The sequence below is a fragment of the Armigeres subalbatus genome, chromosome 2, assembly GCF_024139115.2.
Source record: "Armigeres subalbatus isolate Guangzhou_Male chromosome 2, GZ_Asu_2, whole genome shotgun sequence".
NCBI lineage: Eukaryota > Metazoa > Arthropoda > Insecta > Diptera > Culicidae > Armigeres > Armigeres subalbatus.
In genome coordinates this window covers 178042791-178064083 of record NC_085140.1, presented here as the reverse complement: position 1 = coordinate 178064083, position 21293 = coordinate 178042791, and the positions used below count along the sequence as shown (strand labels likewise).

General features: G+C 38.1%; 1 protein-coding gene across 1 annotated transcript in view; it reads left to right on the top strand.

Annotated features, from left to right (window-relative positions):
• The window catches only part of LOC134211294 (nucleolar protein dao-5-like), a 183347-nt gene that overhangs the window by 83411 nt on the left and 78643 nt on the right, over nt 1-21293 (top strand). The window contains exon 4 of the mRNA XM_062688015.1: nt 16761-17100. Coding sequence (XP_062543999.1) covers nt 16761-17100 — 340 coding nt within the window. The remainder of the gene's footprint in view (nt 1-16760; nt 17101-21293) is intronic.

Below are 21293 nucleotides of genomic sequence, written 5' to 3'. Positions count from 1 at the left end.
TAATTGCGAGGGTGACGTTTTGAATCGTTTGTTTCAACTTGCCCCGCACCACGCATTTCTATTTGCCCCGATGAGTTGAACATGCAGAGCAATATCAAACAACCAAAATACAAAAATTAAAACGGGTCTTTCATCGATTTTTCATAATCATTATGCTTATTCAATATTAAATGATTACCTACCGTGAAAATTTGATGAAAAAACTCTTCCAAACATCGTTTTGAGACCTGTTTCATTGACACGTGAAATAGTTGGTTTGTATTTTGCAAAGGGCGAAAAATAAACAATGGCAGGGATTGCTTTTGAAAGCTGCAATCTTTCGGGAATGGCAGTCAGAAGGAGCGTTTAGGCGATTAGTTTGTTGAAAAAAATTATCAGTGCATTCGGTCATTTCCTATCTGAATTACAGCTTCCGTTTCAACTTACCCCGCATTTCAACTTGCCCCGGTGTACCTTAAATCTTTGTGGAACTACCGCAATTCGCTATATGAATTGATAAAACCCAACCTAATTCACCGATATTGATACTGCCTTTCTCGCATTTAGCCAAGACACCAACCTTATATGGAGCTAATATAGTTCGTTGAACCATTTCCCTAATAACTTCTGAACGCAACGGTCGATCGTTACCAAATTCAATAGTCAACTAGGATGTGCCCTCTATCGAATGCAACTTGTTGCGAGGAAATCGGTTAAAGATTACTGTATGAAAAGTTGTCTAATGTTTTTTAGCTTTTGTGCACACACATACACACGGACAGACAGACATGTGCTCAGCTCGTCGAGCTGAGTCGATTGGTATATGCACATTTAAATTTTTTCACCGATCTCGGCTGTGCAAATCTCGGTTAAAGTTCGTTAGCTGAAATATCGGCTGAATGAACGTATGATTACGGCGGCTCCTTTGAGTGCCGCAGTAAACAAATTGCTTTTTCAGCTGAAATATCAGCAAAAAGTCACGAACCGAGCGCTCGGCTGTGCGGATCTCGGTAAAAGAATTAAAAAATGCCGAGCTGAACTAAGTGTTGGGTCCGATATGATACGAAATTGATATGAAATTTGCCGATTGATATGAAATTTGCGAAAAAGAATCCACGTGTCTTGGAGGGACTCGAAACCTCAACCTCCTACTCTCTAGATAGGCGTGATAACCCCTACACAACAAGACCACTTAAAGGTCACGTTTGCGGAAAAGCCATCGTTTGCGGAAAAGCCGTGGATTCTTTTTCGCAAATTTCATATCAATTTGTCCATTTCGAAACATATGCTGTGCATATGCACAGCCAAGATATTTAACAAAAAAATGGTTTTCGTACGGCCGAGTTGCCGAATAATATGCAATTAATTGTAATCAAGTGTCGGTCTTTCACCGTCATTAGTCGTCTGAGTACACTCGACCACTTACGTAAAAGGCAATCAAACTCATCAAATGCTTTAGCCAAGCAAGCCTTTGGCACAGCAGAGTGCGATTGAATTCGCATTCTATACCGTCCCGCCCAAACAGTTACTGGGGGGCATGGAGTGCAATCCTCTCGTTTAATAAACAATGTGCACTCGCTTGGCTGTGGATATACAATAGTAAAGCACATGTGGAGATTGGTCAAATCAAGCATCTGAAAGATATTCAATTTGCAAAAAAGAGAGCTAACCGCGGTGGAGGTTGGTACTCGGATTCTGATGGCTTTTCCGCAAACGTGACCTTTAAGTGGTCTTGTTGTGTAGGGGTTATCACGCCTATCTAGAGAGTAGGAGGTTGAGGGTTCGAGTCCCTCCAAGACACGTGGATTCTTTTTCGCAAATTTCATATCAATTTGTCCATTTCGAAACATATGCTGTACATATGCACAGCCAAGATATTTAATAAAAAAATGGTTTTCGTACGGCCGAGTTGCCGAATAATATGCAATTAATTGTAATTTATTATGATTTGCTCAATATAACTCACTTTTTATTAAATTTCTAAAAGTCAATTCATTTTGCTCCTTGTGGGTCGCAAACAATATTGGATTCTGCTAGACCCACCTAGCATATCCAAAAAGTTTGGGAACATCTGTACTAAGGAATTAAAGAAGATGGGGTTCGAAAATGTAGCGTTGTTTATGGGCCACCACTTATTGATTATAAATTTATGTTCTGACATAATTATCAAAATTTTATTATCTTCAGACGAATTTCAGTGTTCAGAACGCTTAGTAAGGAACATGAAAAAATGCGTTGACACAAAAGGTATTTTGTGCTGTCCCAATCTTAACAGGGATAATCCCCTCCAACAAGAAATCGTACAAAAAGTTCAGGGAAAAAAGAGTACAACAGCGTGCGTGAAGGAGGAAAACGGGTGCAGAAGCAGAAGCGTTTGGTTCTAGCGAATCTGACTGAAATATTGCCCTCATCAAGGACATTTTTTTTACTAAATTGGATTTATCAAATTCGACGAACATTGGCCGCCCGAATGCGTTTTAGCAGGAATAGCAGGCACTTATACAGTATGTGTTTGTGTAATCCACGAGTACTTCAAACTGATGTTTACGGGAGCAAAACTTGATCTCTCTTGAAACTTGAAGTTAATGGAATCAAAGCATTCCCCTCGTTTCAAGATCTATTGAAACTGAACCTTTGTAGCCCACAAGCAGAGCTAATTGAGCAAAATGTAGTCATGTAACTACTGTCCTAATGTTGGTTTGTCATTACAGCACCCAAATGAGTGCTTTAATGAAATTTATGCAACCCATTTGAGTTGCATAATGGTCATTAAATCACCCATTTCGTTGGTATGGAAAAGTAGGCCGTTTTATCAATCAAAGACGAACTGTAAACCAAGTATTATGAACAGGAATCGTAAAAATAACTTTAAACCATTAAAACATATTCAGTGGAAATCTGGCATCACTGGCCTCAAAAGCATTATGTGCTGCAAAAATATGTTTTTTTTTGTAAATTATTCGAATAAAACTAAAAAAACTACATTATCATAGTTGTTTACCTTTACAGAACGAATTGAACGATATGCTGAATAAAAACCTTCGATTATGCCTAACGAAAACCGTCATAACTCAGCAACTACTCATTTTACTTTGTAACGATAAGGGTTCCTGACAGGAAATTGCCTGATAAACTCAAATCCGCTGAGAAATCAAAAAAATATTTATACTATGTTGAGAAAAATGCTATTTTTTATTTTTTTATAAAAATAATGTAGTTGGCAACACTGCTTTGCATCTGAAATATTTTTTGTAAAATCCTCACAAAATTTCAAGCGGAAAACTGGTACTTACGTTTTTTGTAGCTTTATCAGGGGCGGAGATATCGATTATTGAAAATGGCATGTTTTTAAAAATCTTCAAAAACAGGGAGGAGTGTTTGGCCGGAGGGGCGGTTGGTTGGAATTCATAGTATGTATTCACCTGTAAGTTTTCACTTTTTCTCGGTTACTTGGCGCGGAATGACCCATATAACACTATGGTTCTCCGAGACTAATATAAAAAATTCGTATTCGGAGTGAAATAATAGCCTTTCGGTAGAACTTTGTTGTACGAGAAAGGCAAAAAGAAAATGACGTTCGGTCAATGCAGTTACGCCCCACCTATAATTCTAAGCGCGAGAAATGGATATTTCTTATAATTGTATTTTACGCATTTTCTAACCGATTTAGCTTACCAGCATCTCAATGAACTACAAAATCAAATCCATTTTTCAATTTCAGATTTCATTTTATGTGGTGCACAGCGCTAAAGTGCATTTTTATTGTCCGATACTGAAATAATCCGGATTTTAATATGAATTATGTGAATATTTTGAACTATGTTCGTATGATATGGCAGGTTGGTATTTGCCGACTGGTTTCAAACTCTGAGTCTACAGGGTACATATGGATACTGTCACAAAAAACGGCAATGTCATCAGGGATGACAATGGGTCATCAATTTCACCGACTCTAGACTGTCGGATAACCAAATCTTTCAGGTTTATTATAATTTAGTATTCTTGCCCTCAGATGCATTCAATCAATTCTACAAGCAAGTAAAACAGTGACCCATTCTCACCCCTATTTGATCCATTGTAATCCACGACGACGATGAAAAAGGTAGAAAAAACTAGGGGACAGCCCTATGATCGGCTGTACGAACTGTAGACGTATGACTATGTAGATAAGTAGAACCCGTCATATCTAAAAATGTACCTAACAACAAAATTTACAAGACTGACTACATATCATAGTTTAAACAAAGTTTATTACCTATTTTCCGGGTATTGGACCACCCGACTTGGACTTTAATTTACAATGTTCTGAAAACTCAAATGTGAATATTTATACATTATGTGGAAGATTTGAAAAATGTATTGGAAGTAACCACTTTCCTTCGATAGGACTCGAATCCACGACTTTCTCAGTATTATATTTATATTTTACTCAAAGCAACTTTTTTTTTTTTTTATTCATTTCTTTATTTGGTAGGCACTCTGTGTTTGTTAACCACTACTGTGCCGAGATCTACTGTGGTATTCGGCTGTATAGAATCCACAAAGAATGTATTTAAATATTTCCATTATTCATTATTGTTGTCGTTGCCAGTGCATCTCATCGTGAATCCATTGTGTCCGTTTTGTCCATGACGTGTATCCAATGATCATTGCATTGTTCGGTTGCCATTTATCCGGGACGTTGGAGGAATGCCTCCGAGAAGAACAAGTTGTCAGTCGTCATCACTCATCAGGCATCCGTGACGGTAAGGCGCGTACCCCAAACGCCACCGTATGGGCTACGGATCCGGCGACTGACGAGGGTTTGGTGAAGGGGTTGGGAATCGAACCCATGACCATCCGCTCGAAAGGCGAACGTGTAGCCAACTACGCTACGGGACCCCCCACTCAAAGCAACTAGTAGATATTTGTTGAAAAAATTGCTGAAAACTAGAAAAACGTGACAGATTTTCTGTGTTAAACCATTTTGCCCTGCAAGTGCGTTAAAGACTATACTCCACCAATCAATTCCGAAATGTATCCTCATATCCGTATCGAAAGACGTAGTTAAACGTCTTACTTCAATCCTATGTTCTTGGTTTGTATCCCCGTATCTCATCACCGCCGCATCTTGATGTGTATCCAAGTGTGTATCTCAACTATTCATTTAGCATGTTTATGAAGTTTTTGCATGCTAAACTAACTACGTACCTATTCAAAATATCAGCCATAAAAGATCGACGAAAGATTTCAATGCTGTGAACCCGACGAACTTTCTTTAGGCCACAGAGGCAACATCTCCGCACATTCCTAGCGATAATAAGTTCGGCGTTTGCATGCATATGAATAAATTATTGTAAGTTGCAAAAAATACTAAACTACCACTATCCTCTATAACGGAATGAACGTTCCCGAAGCGGCGACACAGAAAAGGAAATTACAATGAGTTTTGTTTTTCCGCAGCACCACTGACTGCTTTATTCCGTTGCATGGACTTTTCTTCGTGATTAAGCAGCATCACGAGTGACGCGTGTGGCGAATGAAGGTATGGCGAGTAATCGTTGAATCGATACTTTGATACTTAATGTGGCCTATGCCTATTGGCGACCAGAAACGAATCATCGCATTTATTTCGAACTCTCACCTAGCAGCTGCTCCCAAACGACTCGATATTTATCATGTTTCCATCGTTTTGTAAACCAACGATTTCCCATATCTTCTATCGTGGCTCCGCATTTCTCCTGGAACTTGACCTTTCAACTTTTTATTAACATTTCTGTCCATGGCTCCCATTGCATGGGTGGTTAGCTCATGTGGCAAAACATAATGAGATTAAGTATAAATATACGCTACTATGACCAATGACCATACATACAAAGGTGCACACTGCACGTATGCCATCATTTCATAAAATAAAACCTCTATTTTTTTTTCTCAATGTACATACAAATAATAACAGCGCTAGACACGTCCTTATGGTCCTCAACGGAAGGCAGGATTAACAAACGTAAACATTGACTTTTCCGATGATAACAAGAAGGTTAGGGCCTACTCTAGGGTGGCTCAAATTAGTATGGGATAAACTTTTTTAAATTTTTTTGATGGGCCGCCCTCTTATTCGGTTCTATTTGATGCCCTGATGCTCTGGACAAAATTTCAGCCAAATCGGTCAACGTTTGGGCGGTGCTAAACTCGTTGGAAGTTTATATGCAAAAATGTATGCAGAAACATCCAAAAACAGTGAATTGCAGTTGGACGGCATAACTTACGATGAAGAACTATGATACTCATTCAGATCTTGAAGAATTTAATACAGAATGTTATGCTGAAAACCGCGAGAAGATTAGAGTTTGCCCGGCTAAGTTATTAGCATTTCTGTGAAGTGGGGTTTGAGCAAATTTCGTTTCTTTTACCTTTGAAAAAAAAAATAAATTCACCCCTACAACATTGCAGTAAAATGCTAATATCTTTGCGTAATAAACTCTAATCTTCTCGCGGTTTTCAGCATAACATTCTGTATTTAATTCTACAAAAGCTGAATGAGAATCTTGGTTCTTGATCATAAATTGTGTTGTCCAACTGCAAATCACTGTTTTTGGATGTTTCTGCATACATTTTTCCATATAAACTTCCAACGAGTTTAGCACCGCCCAAACGTTGATCGATTTGGCTGAAATTTTGTCCAGAGCATCAGGGCATCAAATAGAACCGAATAAGAGGGCGGCCCATCAAAAAAATTGAAAAAGTGTTTTTTGAGCCACCCTAGCCTACTCACATTATTTCCACTTCTATGCAATAGAAGGAGCGGAGCTCTACCAGCTAACGGTGGTAGTTGACTTAGAGCAGAGATGGTCGGGTTTTACATTTTGCAAACCCGAACCCGTTTTGTAAATTTCCTTCAAACTCGGACCCGAGCCGAATAAGGAATAAAAAATAATTATAAAACCCGAATCCGACCCGTACCGAGAATTTTTGCATTACATAGTAAACCCATATCCGACCCGAACCAGATATAATATAATTATTTAAATCCGAGCTGTACCCGAACTAAAGTTTTTCCCGGGAAATTCAAACTTACATATTTTCTGGTTCTCTTTCAATCGCAAAGGATGTAAGCCCAAACAACGAACTAGCCTGACAATTAACAAAACTGAATAAAATAATATTCAGTATTTTATTTCTTAAACCCGTACCAGACCCGGACCCGACTTTTTTTTCTCACAAACCCGACCCGAACCCGATATTGTACTGATTTTTCAAACCCGAACCCGTCGGGTTTCGGGTTTCAAAACTCTATGGAGTAGTCCTAACTATTGAGGAATTTGAAAAAAAGACAATGTTTACATTTGCACCTGTTACCTTATCAAACGACAATTTGGCTTGTAGGATAAAATTGAAGCTTTTCTGCATTCTATGATTCGAAGTTTTAAAGTATCAGGTACGTAGTCATCAGGAGTGTTTTCACACACTACAGCCCATTTTTCATTTCGGAGGTCTTTATGGCAAATGAATTAATAATAGTTTGTGCAACTAGTGGCAAAAAGATGATTTTCCAGCACGAGTTGTACGTTTATCCAACGAGGCTTGCCGTGTTGGATAAATACTACGAGTGCTGAAAAAATCGAGTTTTGCAACGAGTTGCACCCACTATTTTTTTGCAATGACGAAAAATGAGCTTTAACATGATAAATCTGAAACAAAATTGTAAAGTCTGATTTACTCCACATGATCATTCTTACCAATAAATAATGTTGCTGCAGAGAGCAATCAGATTCTATGTAATCGTGCCACATTTCATAGCTCGACAACCATAGAAGCGATAGATGAGTTTGCCTTTGGAAAATTCTGATATTATGTCCATCAAACTATTTCATTTATTACGCGACGCAAAGAAGACACTGTTCGAACACTGTCCCAAGCTAATTCAGCAAAATGTAGTCATGTAACAACTGTTCTTATGTTGGTTTTTCATTATAGCACCCAAATGAGTGCTATAATGGATTTTATGCAACCCATTTGAGTTGCATAATGTTCATTAAAGCATCACTTCGTTGGTATGAAAAAGCATGCCGTTTTATCACTCAAAGACGAACTGTAAACCAGGTATTATGATCAGGAATTGCAAAAAAAAATATATTTATATAGTTATATAAATATAGTTATTTAAAAATAACTTTATAGATTGTACTTCATCATTTTTTCTGATAAATTTTGTCTTAAATGCTGAACACCCATAGTAAAAATTGTCTCAAATTCCGAACATTCGAATTCCGAACACCACATTAAATGCATCAAAATGCAAAACTTCAACGTTATTTGATTGTTGGCGAATTATCGTTCTTCTTCTTCTTATTGGCATTACATCCCCACACTAAGACAGAGCCGCCTCGCAGCTTAGTGTTCATTAAGCACTTCCACAGTTATTAACTGCGAGGTTTCTATAAGCCAGGTTACCACTTTTGCATTCGTATATCCTAAGGCTAACACGATGATACTTTTATGCTCAGAGAAGTCGAGACAATTTCCAATCCGAAAATTACCTAGACCGGCACCGGGAATCGAACCCAGTCACCCTCACTCATGGTCTTGCTTTGTAGCCGCGCGTTTTACCGCACGGCTAAGGAGGGCCCCATAATTATTGGCTAATTATTGTACCGGTCATAAAAAAATCTATTCCTCCGCTTATTTTTAGTCGCAATGAAAAATAAGCGCCAGATAGTCGCCATAGTACCTCCAGAAAAAAAGCTACTTAGATATTTTTGAAAATGTTGCCGCCACGTGGTGGATTCTGGTGGTAAATGCTTGGATAGCACGTGCTTTTTGTACTGCGGATAAATTTTACACATCTATGAGTAGCGTTGGAAAATGATCACGAAAGCTGTCATTTTGTTGCAAGGCACAATATAATGTTCTTGATCTGCCTGCCGTTTATTTATGCAATAATAAAAAAAATCAAATAAATCTCCATGTAACGAGTGTTCGGAATATGAGTCTTTTCTCGAGTTCTCGAAAACGGTATGTTCAACTCGGGCGCTCCTGATGTGGCTCTGGCGTGCATTTTGTTTGCACGTTTGGCTTAACATGTAGAAAATTCAAATAAAAACAAACATTTCCTCTCCCATACAACAAAGTTGTATCGAAATTCGAAAGGCTATCATTTCAATCCAAAAACTATGTTTTATTGCATTCGACTGAAGACTAAGAATTTGACTACGATCGATCATAAGGCATTTTATGAGACAGATCGAGTCAGCTGTTTTGCTCGCATTTATCTGTTTTGATAATTAGCGGGAGGTTGTTTCGAGCTGAGCATTCCAATTGAGATCTCCAAATGAAGAAAAGTGTGCGTGAATCCGCTGTATGTTTGTGATGTTTTTGCTGCAACTGGATTACCACCCACTTTATTTTTTACATCCTTCACAATTATATTAGTGTTGGATTTGGAGAACTCAATGGGTCGCATGATTAAATCTGTTTGTTCTATTTTTGGTTAGGGAAAATACCTATTCTTGGCAGTCTAAGACATTCGCCAAATTGAATGATAAAAAATAATGAATAATTACACTAAAAACACAGGTACAGCTTAACTGGTATACATTTGTATGCTCTTTCTTTGATGATGGTGTTCACAGCTTTTACCTCAAACTCAGTAAATTTATTATAAAGTAACAGGCCAACGTTTCTTCTATTGGCATAGCAATTTCTATTATCAGCAATAGATTTGCTCCCTTTAGCAACTAGACATGGAAGTGAAAGCTGGTAATGTATTGGTGCCAAATGCTGGTTGTTTATATTCTCCAGTAGTAAAATTCATTCATATTAATCGGCCGCACACTCATCTCGTTTCACTCAATTTTGGAAAAAACTTTATTGTTTATCAAAACTGGCTTAAAACAAAACATGAATTTTTAGCCTTGGCATCAATTTTATGTCATGTAGACAGGTAGGCAAAAGCATTTAAACACATTGTAAAAAAAATTGAACCCTTATGAAGCCAACAAAATCAGACGTGAATGGCAGATAGGGTACCCGTGTACCCAGATATTGACATTTTCATTACTTTTACCATTTTCAACCTATTTGAATAATGTTTGCCATTTAGGAGAAGGGAACTTATATGCTTTTTGTCCGCTGCCAAGATTTACATCTTTTGTCTTTTGTAATGCCTTAGAGTCTACACGCGTAAGCAAAAGTCTATCAACCAGTTTCAAATATACAACTTGCTCTTGGCGGTCCTTACATAATATGTTTGTTTCATAAAAAAACATGGTGGTTGTGCACAAGACACGACCGCTCGCGGTAACCAAGTGAAACCAAATCCATAAACTTAAGAATGAATATTTGTCTGTCTGCCCTTATAGACTAGGAAATGGCAAGAACATTTGTATGTAGAGGTTTTAGGGAACGATGAAGATTCTTATGATGATATTAGACCCCTCCTCTTCTGGAAGAGGGACTCTCATACAAATGAAGTACACATTTCTGCTTTAATCGAAAATTAATCTAAAAAATGGAATCCAAAATTTGCAAATTACGAATACTTAACGTCTTTTAAATAATGTAAAAATATATATTCAATCAATTTTAGGTAAAACGAAGCTCGTCGGTTCTGGTAGTATAGTATATTAACAATATATTCCACCTCGTGAGTCTTCATATGTTGAATAATGGACAGCACTGTCCTATCCAGCCGCTGGAGCCACCCCATTCTTACACTACGTTTCACAGTTGAATAATAGATACCTAATACCCTAAAAGTAGGCAATTATTTATGGTTGAAATGCGCTATGTAGGATCAGGAATGATTATAATTTTTTTGATGAGCTTGGAAAGTATTGAAGTTGCAAAAGGAAAGCGGTACTGTCAGCCACATAAGGGTTAAAACACTACGGTGTTGCTATCACTTTTAATATAATCCATGGTCTGCGTAAAAATCCGAATAGAAACATTTTTATTTTAACACTTTTTTTAAATAAATGCCATCGCCGGATATTTTCTATTTCGTATTTTTGCTAAAATCAAATCACATAGAATTGTGCGTGGTATCTTTTTAGCGTGTGGTTGATATGCTCACAAACACATTCTCTCGCTCTATTCCGAAGTGTGCTGCTGTCAAAGAAAACTAACAGTCCCGATTTTATTTAGTGAAACATAGAGCAAATATTGGATAAATTTGCTCTTTGTGGTAATAATCAAGTGGTGATAAAGTGTAAAAAGTAGTGTACGTACTTAATTTGTCGTGTCAAACGCAATAAAGAGGAGAAACAGGCGATCCAAAAAAGTAAGTAACAGTTTGCTATTCGTGCTCTGCTTTCTTTTGGCAATGCAATAATGGCAAGGATTTCGAAGGTGCAAATTTGTTTCGATGATTAACTCATCAAATCTTGCTACTTTTACACAAACAACTTATTCAAATGAAAGCTTAGACTTGAAATTGTGTGTGATTGAATCAAAATTATGTTCATAAATAGTGTATGTTTGCTGGAAAATGCAAATATTGTTGAGGGTGCCAACAACTGCCGCACCCTGCCGATGCCGTATTCTACCTACTACAGTTTTAGCAAAAAAAATCATACGATTTTCAATACATGTCGATTGGTACCACGCACAAAATGCACAAGAAAATACGAATGAAAAGTTAAAATTTACAAACATTAGGGTTACCGCTCTTTGAATTCACACCATGTATCCAAATCAATACCATTCGAAAACAAAGAATTTGTCCGCAAATTGTTTTATTTCTCATTTTTGTGATTTTTTCAGCAGTGAGCACGCCGGATAATAACAAAACAATGTTATTGACATAGGAGCAAAGAAGGAGCATATTAATTATTTATAATTGAACAGATATCCTATTATGTGTTAAGAACTAACGGAATGTTCATGCAAAATCATGCTGCGATGAAACGTCTCATAAAATATCTTATTGCGTTCAAAAAAAGGTGTCTTGGTTAAATGCTAAAAAGTCAGTTTCACTACCTACTAGCTGAATTAAGTTGGGATTTTTTTAAAATAAATTATGGATTTTCCGTTAATATAGGGCAAAAGACGGCTTTGGCAGGTTTTGTTCTATTATTGTCCGGGGGGTTTTTGTCGACCAAATTTTATGATATTTGGCCACAATATTCTTTGACATACAAAGAACGTTTAGGCCAAATTTGAGCATAATCAGTCATAAACAAACCCCTGACAATTATAGAACAAAACCTACCAAAGCCGTCATTCCCCCTATGTCTTGATTTTCTGAAGCTGCACAATCAAATGCAAGTAGTTATTTATATCTGAATGAAGGAAAGAATAAACTGTATGTTGCTCTGAAAAAATGGAACCTGTGTGCATATATTCTCGTTATGCGATGAACACGTTTCTGTAGAAAATGAAAAGCATGATTCGTTCAGCTTCTTCTCCAGTTCTTTCATACTTTAATACAAACTGGCGTTGGCGTTGGCCAACGGTGAACGTCCGTCACGACCCGATACAGACGTCATCATCCATCTATTGGTGGAAATAGAGTTTGCGAGCAGTCAAGTTGTCTCTAGATGGATTTTTTGCATTTCAAACCGATTTATACACTTTTTCCATTGCATTGTGCAGCTGGAGAAAAATTGTTTCAAATGCACCATTGTTGCACACTTTTTAAGGTTTTTGCCTTTCTCGTACGACAAAGTTGTACCGAAAGGCTATGTGATCACTCCAAAAACGATTTTTTTTATAGGAGGCCCGGAGACCCATAGTGTTATATACAAATTGACTCAGCTCGACTAACTGAGGTGATGTTTGTATGTGCGTATGTATGTGTGAGTGTGTATATGTGTGTGTGTACAAATTTTATAGACACTTTTTAAAACATAGCATTACTCGGAGGTTCCATTCGACGGGGAATCCTGTCCTATTGTGTGCTATTGAAAATTGGCTAGATCGGACTATGCGATCAGAAGTTATGGCCAAAATACTATTTTTATGCACAAAACACGCTAAAAAATACTCATTTTTATTTTTTGCCTTTCTCGTACACTACGTAAAGGCTATATGATCACTCCAAAACCATTTTTTTTTGTTTTTATATGATATTAATTGAAATGATAAATTATATATTTTTTTATATGAACCTACGTGTTTCGTTGTTTACATAAATAACTCAGTTACCTACTGGATTGTCACCTTCTCTAATAATCTAAATTACTTCCATCTTATAATTCAATATAATTCTTATTATATTCTATATTCTTTAATCTTATTAAATCAAACACATTTTTTTTCAGAACAGTCTTTAATAAACAATAAGATAAGTTTCGACACACCTGCATTGAACAATGCAATTTGTTGATAGCCACTTTATAATCAGCAGCACATCTTAGGGTATCCAATTCACCCACACAGTCCCTATATCTCCGAACTCCGATATCAAAATATCTCGTATTGAAGATTAAACTATTAAACTTATGCATGCACAACGTTCATATATGCTCACAACAGATCGCAATGATTATTACTTCTTTCAAGGTTTATTTGAATACTACACCGCCACGAGAAAGCAAAAGGTACAATTTGTCTGCACCTTGAAATTATCGGTGATTCCTGTTGCACTTTAGTTTCTTTCTTCACCTACAAAAAGCGACCATTGTTTTCCGATGGTGTGTTTAAACCCTGCTCGTGTGATACAAACCTGACAGAGATCCAACCGCAGTGATATTTAATTGGCTTGGGAATTTACAATAAAGCATGTGATACAAGCTAAATAATTCACACCGTCACGGGTCTTTTCTCCTCCGTTTCATGTTGGTGGCATTTTTTTATTTTCTTAAGACGAAACCCGACGACAGCGAGAGAGATCCGAAAGTAGGCCAGCCGGTGGCATTACCGCCAATTTCAGCAGATTTGTACGGGAGAACAATTCAAAATGCGCCCCTAAAGCTTTTTGGTTGTTTTCATCATTATAAACAAGAATACCGACCCATTTCAACTTCTTCTTCTTCTTCATTGGCATTACATCCCCACACTGGGACATTGCCGCCTCGCAGCTTAGTGTTCATTAAGCACTTCCACAGTTATTAACTGCGAGGTTTCTAAGCCAGGATACCATTTCTGCATTCGTATATCATGAGGCTAACACGATGATACTTTTATGCCCAGGGTAGTCGAGACAATTTCCAATTCGAAAATTGCCTAGACCGGTACCGGGAATCGAACCCAGCCACCCTCAGCATGGTCTTGCTTTGTAGCCGCGCATCTTACCGCACGGCTAAGGAGGGCCCCATTTCAACTTGTAGATGCAATATTTACAAAACTAGTAACATTTCACAATGATCTCTTATTCAAAACAACAAGTTTTTTTTCATGATTTTCTAACGCATTCACAATATGTTTTAAAAATGGGCCAGAGTCAAAACGCCCAAATGATGGTCTAAAATGGCTCAATTGCATGTAAAAAAAGAAATTAATATGTATTCGGCCTAATGATTAACTACTATTGAAGTGTAATGGAAATATTTGTTCAAAAATGCGCTATAGAAAAGATTATATGTGTGATTTTATGAATTAGCCCATTTTGGGCTCGTGGGTGCGCTATGCACTGTTCTCCCCTATGTAGACTGCCCTCGCTTATTCCTCAGTAACACAGGCAATCGAACTTTTTGGAGATGGATGCTGGATTCATGTATGGCTTCGGAAAATTAATATTCAAAATCGATAGTTAACCCAGTTAGGAGGAACGGTTCTTGGCCTCAGCACACACTCGTTCCAATGTTCATTCAATCGTATCAACTCAGATGTGCGTCGTCATTCATTTGTTGATAATTAGCACCTCAAATAGTTTGAAAGGCGGATTAAATAACTCCACTGATAGTATCGATAAAATAAATTCATATAAAAAATTTGAAAGTCGATAATAGCAAATTACAACCGTTCAATACGTTGACGGATTGATTAATCATTATGTTTGCTAATAAGAAGGCGAACCTCGCCAACCATTCGATCCTTATGGGACCCACCACTATCGGAACAGTGGCTTCACTAGACTGCATATGATTAATCCACTTAGCGGTAATGGTGCCTTTCTCGTGCATTATAAAAATATTATTTTGGCCATTACTCTTGAACCCATAGTCCGATCTGGGCAATTTTCAATAGGAAACAATGGGAGAGTATTCTGCGTCGAATGCAACTTGTTGCGAGCAGGATGTTGCGGTTGAGGATAAGTACCTTAAAAATGATTGAGATTTATTCGTCCACAGACATACACACACACAGACATCACCTCAATTCGTCGAGCTGAGTCGATCGGTATATAACACTATGGGTCTCCGGGCCTCCTATAAAAAGTTCATTTTTGGAGCGATCATATAGCCTTTACCGTATACTTAGTATACGAGAAAGGCAAAAAGAAGAAAAAAGCATTATACCAGTTTGTCGCATTTTGATAACGATCGCATGAGTTGATAAACGATTGCGTTTTTTGCTTTCTAATCTGAAAGCTTTTTCTTCAAATTTCGAATAAACTAAATGTAAGTATCGAAAATAAAATGGGCGAGTTATAGGGTAACGGTACCAATAGTGGAGGTATTAGTAGATCCACAAAAGAAAATATTTTTAAAAAATTGATGATTATGGGAAATTTACAGCTTTGATATCTTAGTCAATAGATAAACTAATAAATTTGCTAACAAAAATGAGATAGATGTCATTTAACATCAACAATTACCAAATATTGCTTGCACCACTATGGGTACACTGTTCCTTTAGTGGCGGTAAAAATTAATTTTGGTTCCCATAGTGGTGCTATCCATTGGTTTCTTATGAGACTCGCCACTATTGGTACAGTTGCACCACTATAGGTGCAAGGGAGTCAATTTTGTTAAGGAAAATCATTGTTTTCAATAGTTTTTCAAGTGAAATCTTAAGATAAGTTGCATTTAACTGGATATTGAAAACACGACGCATCAACTAAAACCATCGTAAAATGTATAAATATGATAAATCTCATTAAAACCCTACTACCTCCACTATTGGTGCTACCTCCACTAAGGGTACGGTTACCCTAGTAATACAGGTGTTGAAGATATCAGAAGAATCGGAATAGTGAGAAATGGGTAAGGAAAAAAATGCAAAAGCTTCTCAAGATGTTATACAAGTAACACCCATCGAATAGCCTTTCGAACGCATGCATCGTACGGTATGTTTCTTTAATATGTGAGGCAAATTACAGCCGCCATGTCATGCCTAGAAAAAATAGAAATCTGAACTAATCTGAATTGTTTTGAGTTTCTTCAGTCTAAATCTAAACAGTTTTAAATTTCTTCAGATGAGAACTTTGTGGACTGGTCATACAATTAACGGTATAATTTTTACTCACATGCCTTAAATTTTGTTTCTCAATGGCATTCAAGAAAAAAATCTCCACTGGTCTACTAAGCATCTTGTGTTCGGTCCTAATATTCGGTAAGTTATCTATTGCTAAATGTTGTATGCAATGATTCTTGTAAAAAATCTGTGGAATATCGTTGAAAATGCTAGCATAATAATAGCCAAAATTTGTTCACTTTTGATTTTAAAATTAGTTGCAGCTAAAATCTTCCCATTATAAAGATGGTGTTTGCAGTTTATAACTGGAAAGTGCTTATTATAGACTAAGAAGAGAGTCTGGAGATGAAATGTTAAAAAGTAGAAGTAGAAGATAAACACGTCATCTCGACTCGCCTCGACTTTAAAAACGGCATGTGACTTTCCATGTTTCCATTAATATGTACATTGTACATATATGAAAATGATGTTATTACCCTAGTTTGTTTTTATCTCTTTTGCAGATACTAACGTTACTTATTTTCTGTATTGAAATCACACGAGCAGCACAGTCGCTATGGCCGAATCTACAGGCAGAGAAATGTTCCAGCGGCGGAAACCTGAAGTACATCTCCGGTAATGCTCTGACAGACAGTCCGAACTGCCTAGGGCCAAACAATGCTCCATACCCTAGCAGCGTAGTGACGCGGACGTTCTCCAACTGGAATCCCAGCGGAACGTCCCGACGGGGGAGAATGAGCCAAATGCCCGTTCTAGACCCGAAAGTGATGCAGCAAACATTGATGCAAACATACGGCGATATCAACGACGTAACGCAGAGCGAAGATGTGCGAACACGATATAGTAAGTACCAGTTTGCAGATTTGTTTATTTCCAATTTTACTAATAAAATAATTTATTTTCTTATTTACTACTAACAATCAAAGAAAATGCTTCAAAATGCTAATTCAGATATATGTATTATACATATAAAGCCATATAGCCATGTATTATATATATATATATAGCCATTATAATAAACATTTTCTTTGATTACACTGGACGACAAAATCGGAAAAAAACGTATGCCGCATTTGCACTGCCCATGATCGCATATTTGTAACATTAGCATTTAGGTTCATATTGTTAATCGTTTGTCAATCCTCCCCCCACAAACTCAATCATTTCCAGCTTACCACAGAAAGCAAGGTAGTAAAGCCTATTTTATTGTTGTGGGATTGAATGCAGTAAATTAAGTTTTCTGAACGATTCACAGGCTTTTTACAAAATTACAGAAATCGACTAGTGATTGGCGATAGTTGATTGGTAGGAAAATTTTAAGATTATTATTTTTTTATTCTTTGTCGGGTAAATTCATCACTGCGACCAGTTATTTGATCTATTGTGATATATTACCCTTTTCGTAAGCTGAGTCATAATGACGTATCGGTATCGGACGTGCGGTAAGACGCGCGGCTACAAAGCAATACCATGCTGAGGGTGGCTGGGTTCGATTCTCGGTGCCGGTCTAGGCAATTTTCGGATTGGAAATTGTCTCGACATCTCTGGGCATAAAAGTATCATCGTGTTAGCCTCATGGTATACAAATGCAAAAATGGTAACCTGGCATAGAAACCTCGCCATTAATAACTGTGGAAGTGCCTAATGAACACTAAGCTGCGAGGCGGCTCTGTCCCATTGTAGGGACGTAATGCCAATAAGAAGAAGAAGAATAATGACGTATCACTATTATTACAGTGTAACACTTGAAGCGTGTTCCAACTGTTTGAACTTAATTTTGGTGAGAGTTTTGCCAATGAAATGTTTCATGTAAATGTAAATGTTACGCAAAAACTTTATTTGAATTATATAACTTAATTAAATTTTTGCTAAAAGCATCCATAACCCTAATTCAAATTTTGAAGGAAGTACTAGATTATCTGCCGCCAATAGGGCATTTCGAACACCATTACGAAGGCAACTGGCTCCACTGCTCGACATTACCAGCACATCTAATCAACGGAGAGGCGCGAAGGTATGTGTAAGCCACCGAATCACGTGCCACACCATGGGATGTAATGGGTGGAATGGGATAGGAAAATCTGTTAACCTGCGATATATCGAAAGCTGTTACCTATCGCCTATATAAGGATCCAACCCCCCAAAATCGGGTCTCTTTTGGATTCTTGAAATCGACAGCACAAGTCTTATAATTTAAAGTGGTTGAGTTCTTTGCTAGTGAATTGAACCTGTGAAATAGGATACCATCGGTGAAATTATCACCTGTTTTATAAAATCTTCTTTTTGGAGTTCCAACTCCCAATCTAACTCGTGAGGACGCTAAGAGTGTAATAAGTGCTTTTAGTGGCCACTTAGTGGCATACTGGTTCTCCTTATCGCCAACGTGAGACCAGAAAGTGATTGAAAGGTCGCCTCCCGGTTAGAAGCGTAAATCGGCACGAGTGAGAATCCGTTATAGAACCGGCTAGGCAAGGTGTCGTGATCCGCGAGTTAGATTTAATTCCTTTCAATAAAGACTACAGTGACTAGTGCTGCCGAAAGTGATTTCGCTCATAGCGGAGTCGCAAAGATCGTCCGTTACCATACGATCAGGTCGTACGTCACCAAACGACCAGAAACCACGTTCCGTGATCGGAAAGATTGCAGCCCTGACGAGGGTGAAGCGCTCCGAAGTAATTCTACGGAAAGCAGCCAGCAGAACGAGTTCCGTGCCACGCGAGGACCAGGACAGCAAGAAATCCAGAATCGGTTAAGCAGTGAGTGAGCCTACAGTTTTTTCTTAAATAAATAGTGAAATTGTTCAAAAATAAGCAATTGCTTACTAAATATATTTTAGTTTATTTGCTGGGTTTGTTGCATAATCTAATTTTTTTATAGTTTATTGCGTGCGCTGAAAGAAAGTTTTTCCAGGTTGAGAACAGAAAGTGAAACAGGTGAGTTTTCCCCAGCACGTTGTGCCGACCCTGAGAGATTAAAAGAGGTGAGCTGGCTCGGGACGTGAGGACGTCCATGCCACAGACGCATGGGCGTCATTGGTAGTTACAATTGGCGATCCTCGGAAAAAAATCAAATTGTATGGTCAACCACACAATTTTACTGTGCTTGGGGGAGACTCACTATTCCTCTTTCATAGCTCTTCGTGATTGAATTGATTTTGATTTCAGTATTTGCGATTTTCTAAGTGGTAGGACAGTCCGTTTGATCTAGTGCAAAGCGGCAAAAGATTAGCTACCTGAATAGCAAGCTGCACAAACATCTATTGTTTGCGGGTTGAACGATTCTCTAAAAAAGGGTAAACCACGCGGTTCGAAACGATTGCTCATCTTATCATTCTTTTGGGTCGAATGCATCTATTGTTGAAGTTGTTTGTCGCGATTTGAAACAGTTTTGAGTTTGCTTTGGTGCGTTTCTAGGTTCTAGCAGCATTATTAGCAGTTTTTATTGGGTTTCTTTTGGGCAGCAATTAATCATATGATGGCACATGTAGGTAGCAGTGCAATAGCGAATGTAGAAGACTTGGAGGCACACTTTGGTGACCTTCGAGTCGATTTTCTGAACGAAGACGAACTTGATTATGAGTTGCGAATCAGGGGAATCAGTTGCGAAGAAGGCGCGCAAATGGTTCGCAAGCGTGGGAATCTAAGAGAAGTTCTCAAGCGGGATCGAGAATCGGTTGTTAAATTAGAAATCAAATACGAACTTGATCCAGAAATAGATTATGCGTGTTGTGTGGATAAATATAATGCTCTGCTGGATAGCTTGGATGGTGCGAAAACGTCACCACCGCGATGCCAATCCACAATGTTACATTTAGGCACTAGGATTGGTAGATTGATGCATTATGTAGATGAGACAAAGCAGAATTTTCTGAAAACGTTTCTCGATCAAATTATCGAATGGCTTAATCGTTTCTTCTATCAGAAAAGGGAAAATCAGAGGACAGATAGCGTTGATAGTGATTTTTTGGTTGGTGATTTACTAAAAGCACCTCAAAATCCTGTAACGAGCCAAAGTGAAAGCGTTCCGGATTGGATCCAGTCGATAACGATTTAATTCAGTGTTTGCAAAGATTAGGGTGCTTAGACCCAGCTTCAAACTCGGGTGATCAGAAGAGAGATATCCGTGATGCCATGCTCACATTCGAACATGAGTTGTACTTATTACGAAAGTACAAACAGACATCCCAAGCGCGAGAAAATGTAAGATGTAATGTGTCTACATCCGTTACACACTCGGTTCACGTAACATCGAATAGCACTAGAATATCAAATTTAAACACGACAGTGGTGAATTCTCTTTCTTCTCCCAAGGTGACACCATCAGTCAGTGTACCTTCACCACCGTCACTCAGCTCATTTCGTCACACTAATGTCTCAATTCCTAATGCTTCTAATCATTACTCAGTACCTCATCTCTATGGTGGTGTCCCTTACTCATCGTCAGCGTATGGTTATCCTACGCCGTATACAGGCTCATTTCCAGGAATGAATGCTTCTTGCATGCTTCCAACTGGATGGTATCCAAATGCATACTGTAATAGCCTAGCTGGATACCAAAATCTTCCAGCCATATCATACTTGCCACATCAAACTCCATACTCTGCACCCATGCCGGTAGTTTCTATCACACCTCAAGTCTCGATTACCCCCTCTATTTCGACTTTCAGCCCTGTCGCTCCAACCACATTGGTGCCACAGACAGCGTATATTCCCACTCACTCCCATCTGTCGAGCGTACCTATGAATGCGTCGTACAGCCATAAATCTTTGCCTGTCTCGAAGTGGAAGCTGGAGAAATACACAGGTACCGATCAAGGCAGCAACTTGAATGAGTTTCTGGTATTGGTGCAACAATTGTCGCTCGCTGAGAGAATCTCAGAGCAAGAATTGTTTGACTCGGCATTCCACTTATTTACGGGACCTGCTTTGAATTGGTTCATGTCAATGAGTTCCAAAGGCTTATTAAGAGATTGGAGCCATATGGTGGAGGAATTGAGAAGGTCATTCGTACATCCAGAATTAAATTCTCTGGTTCGA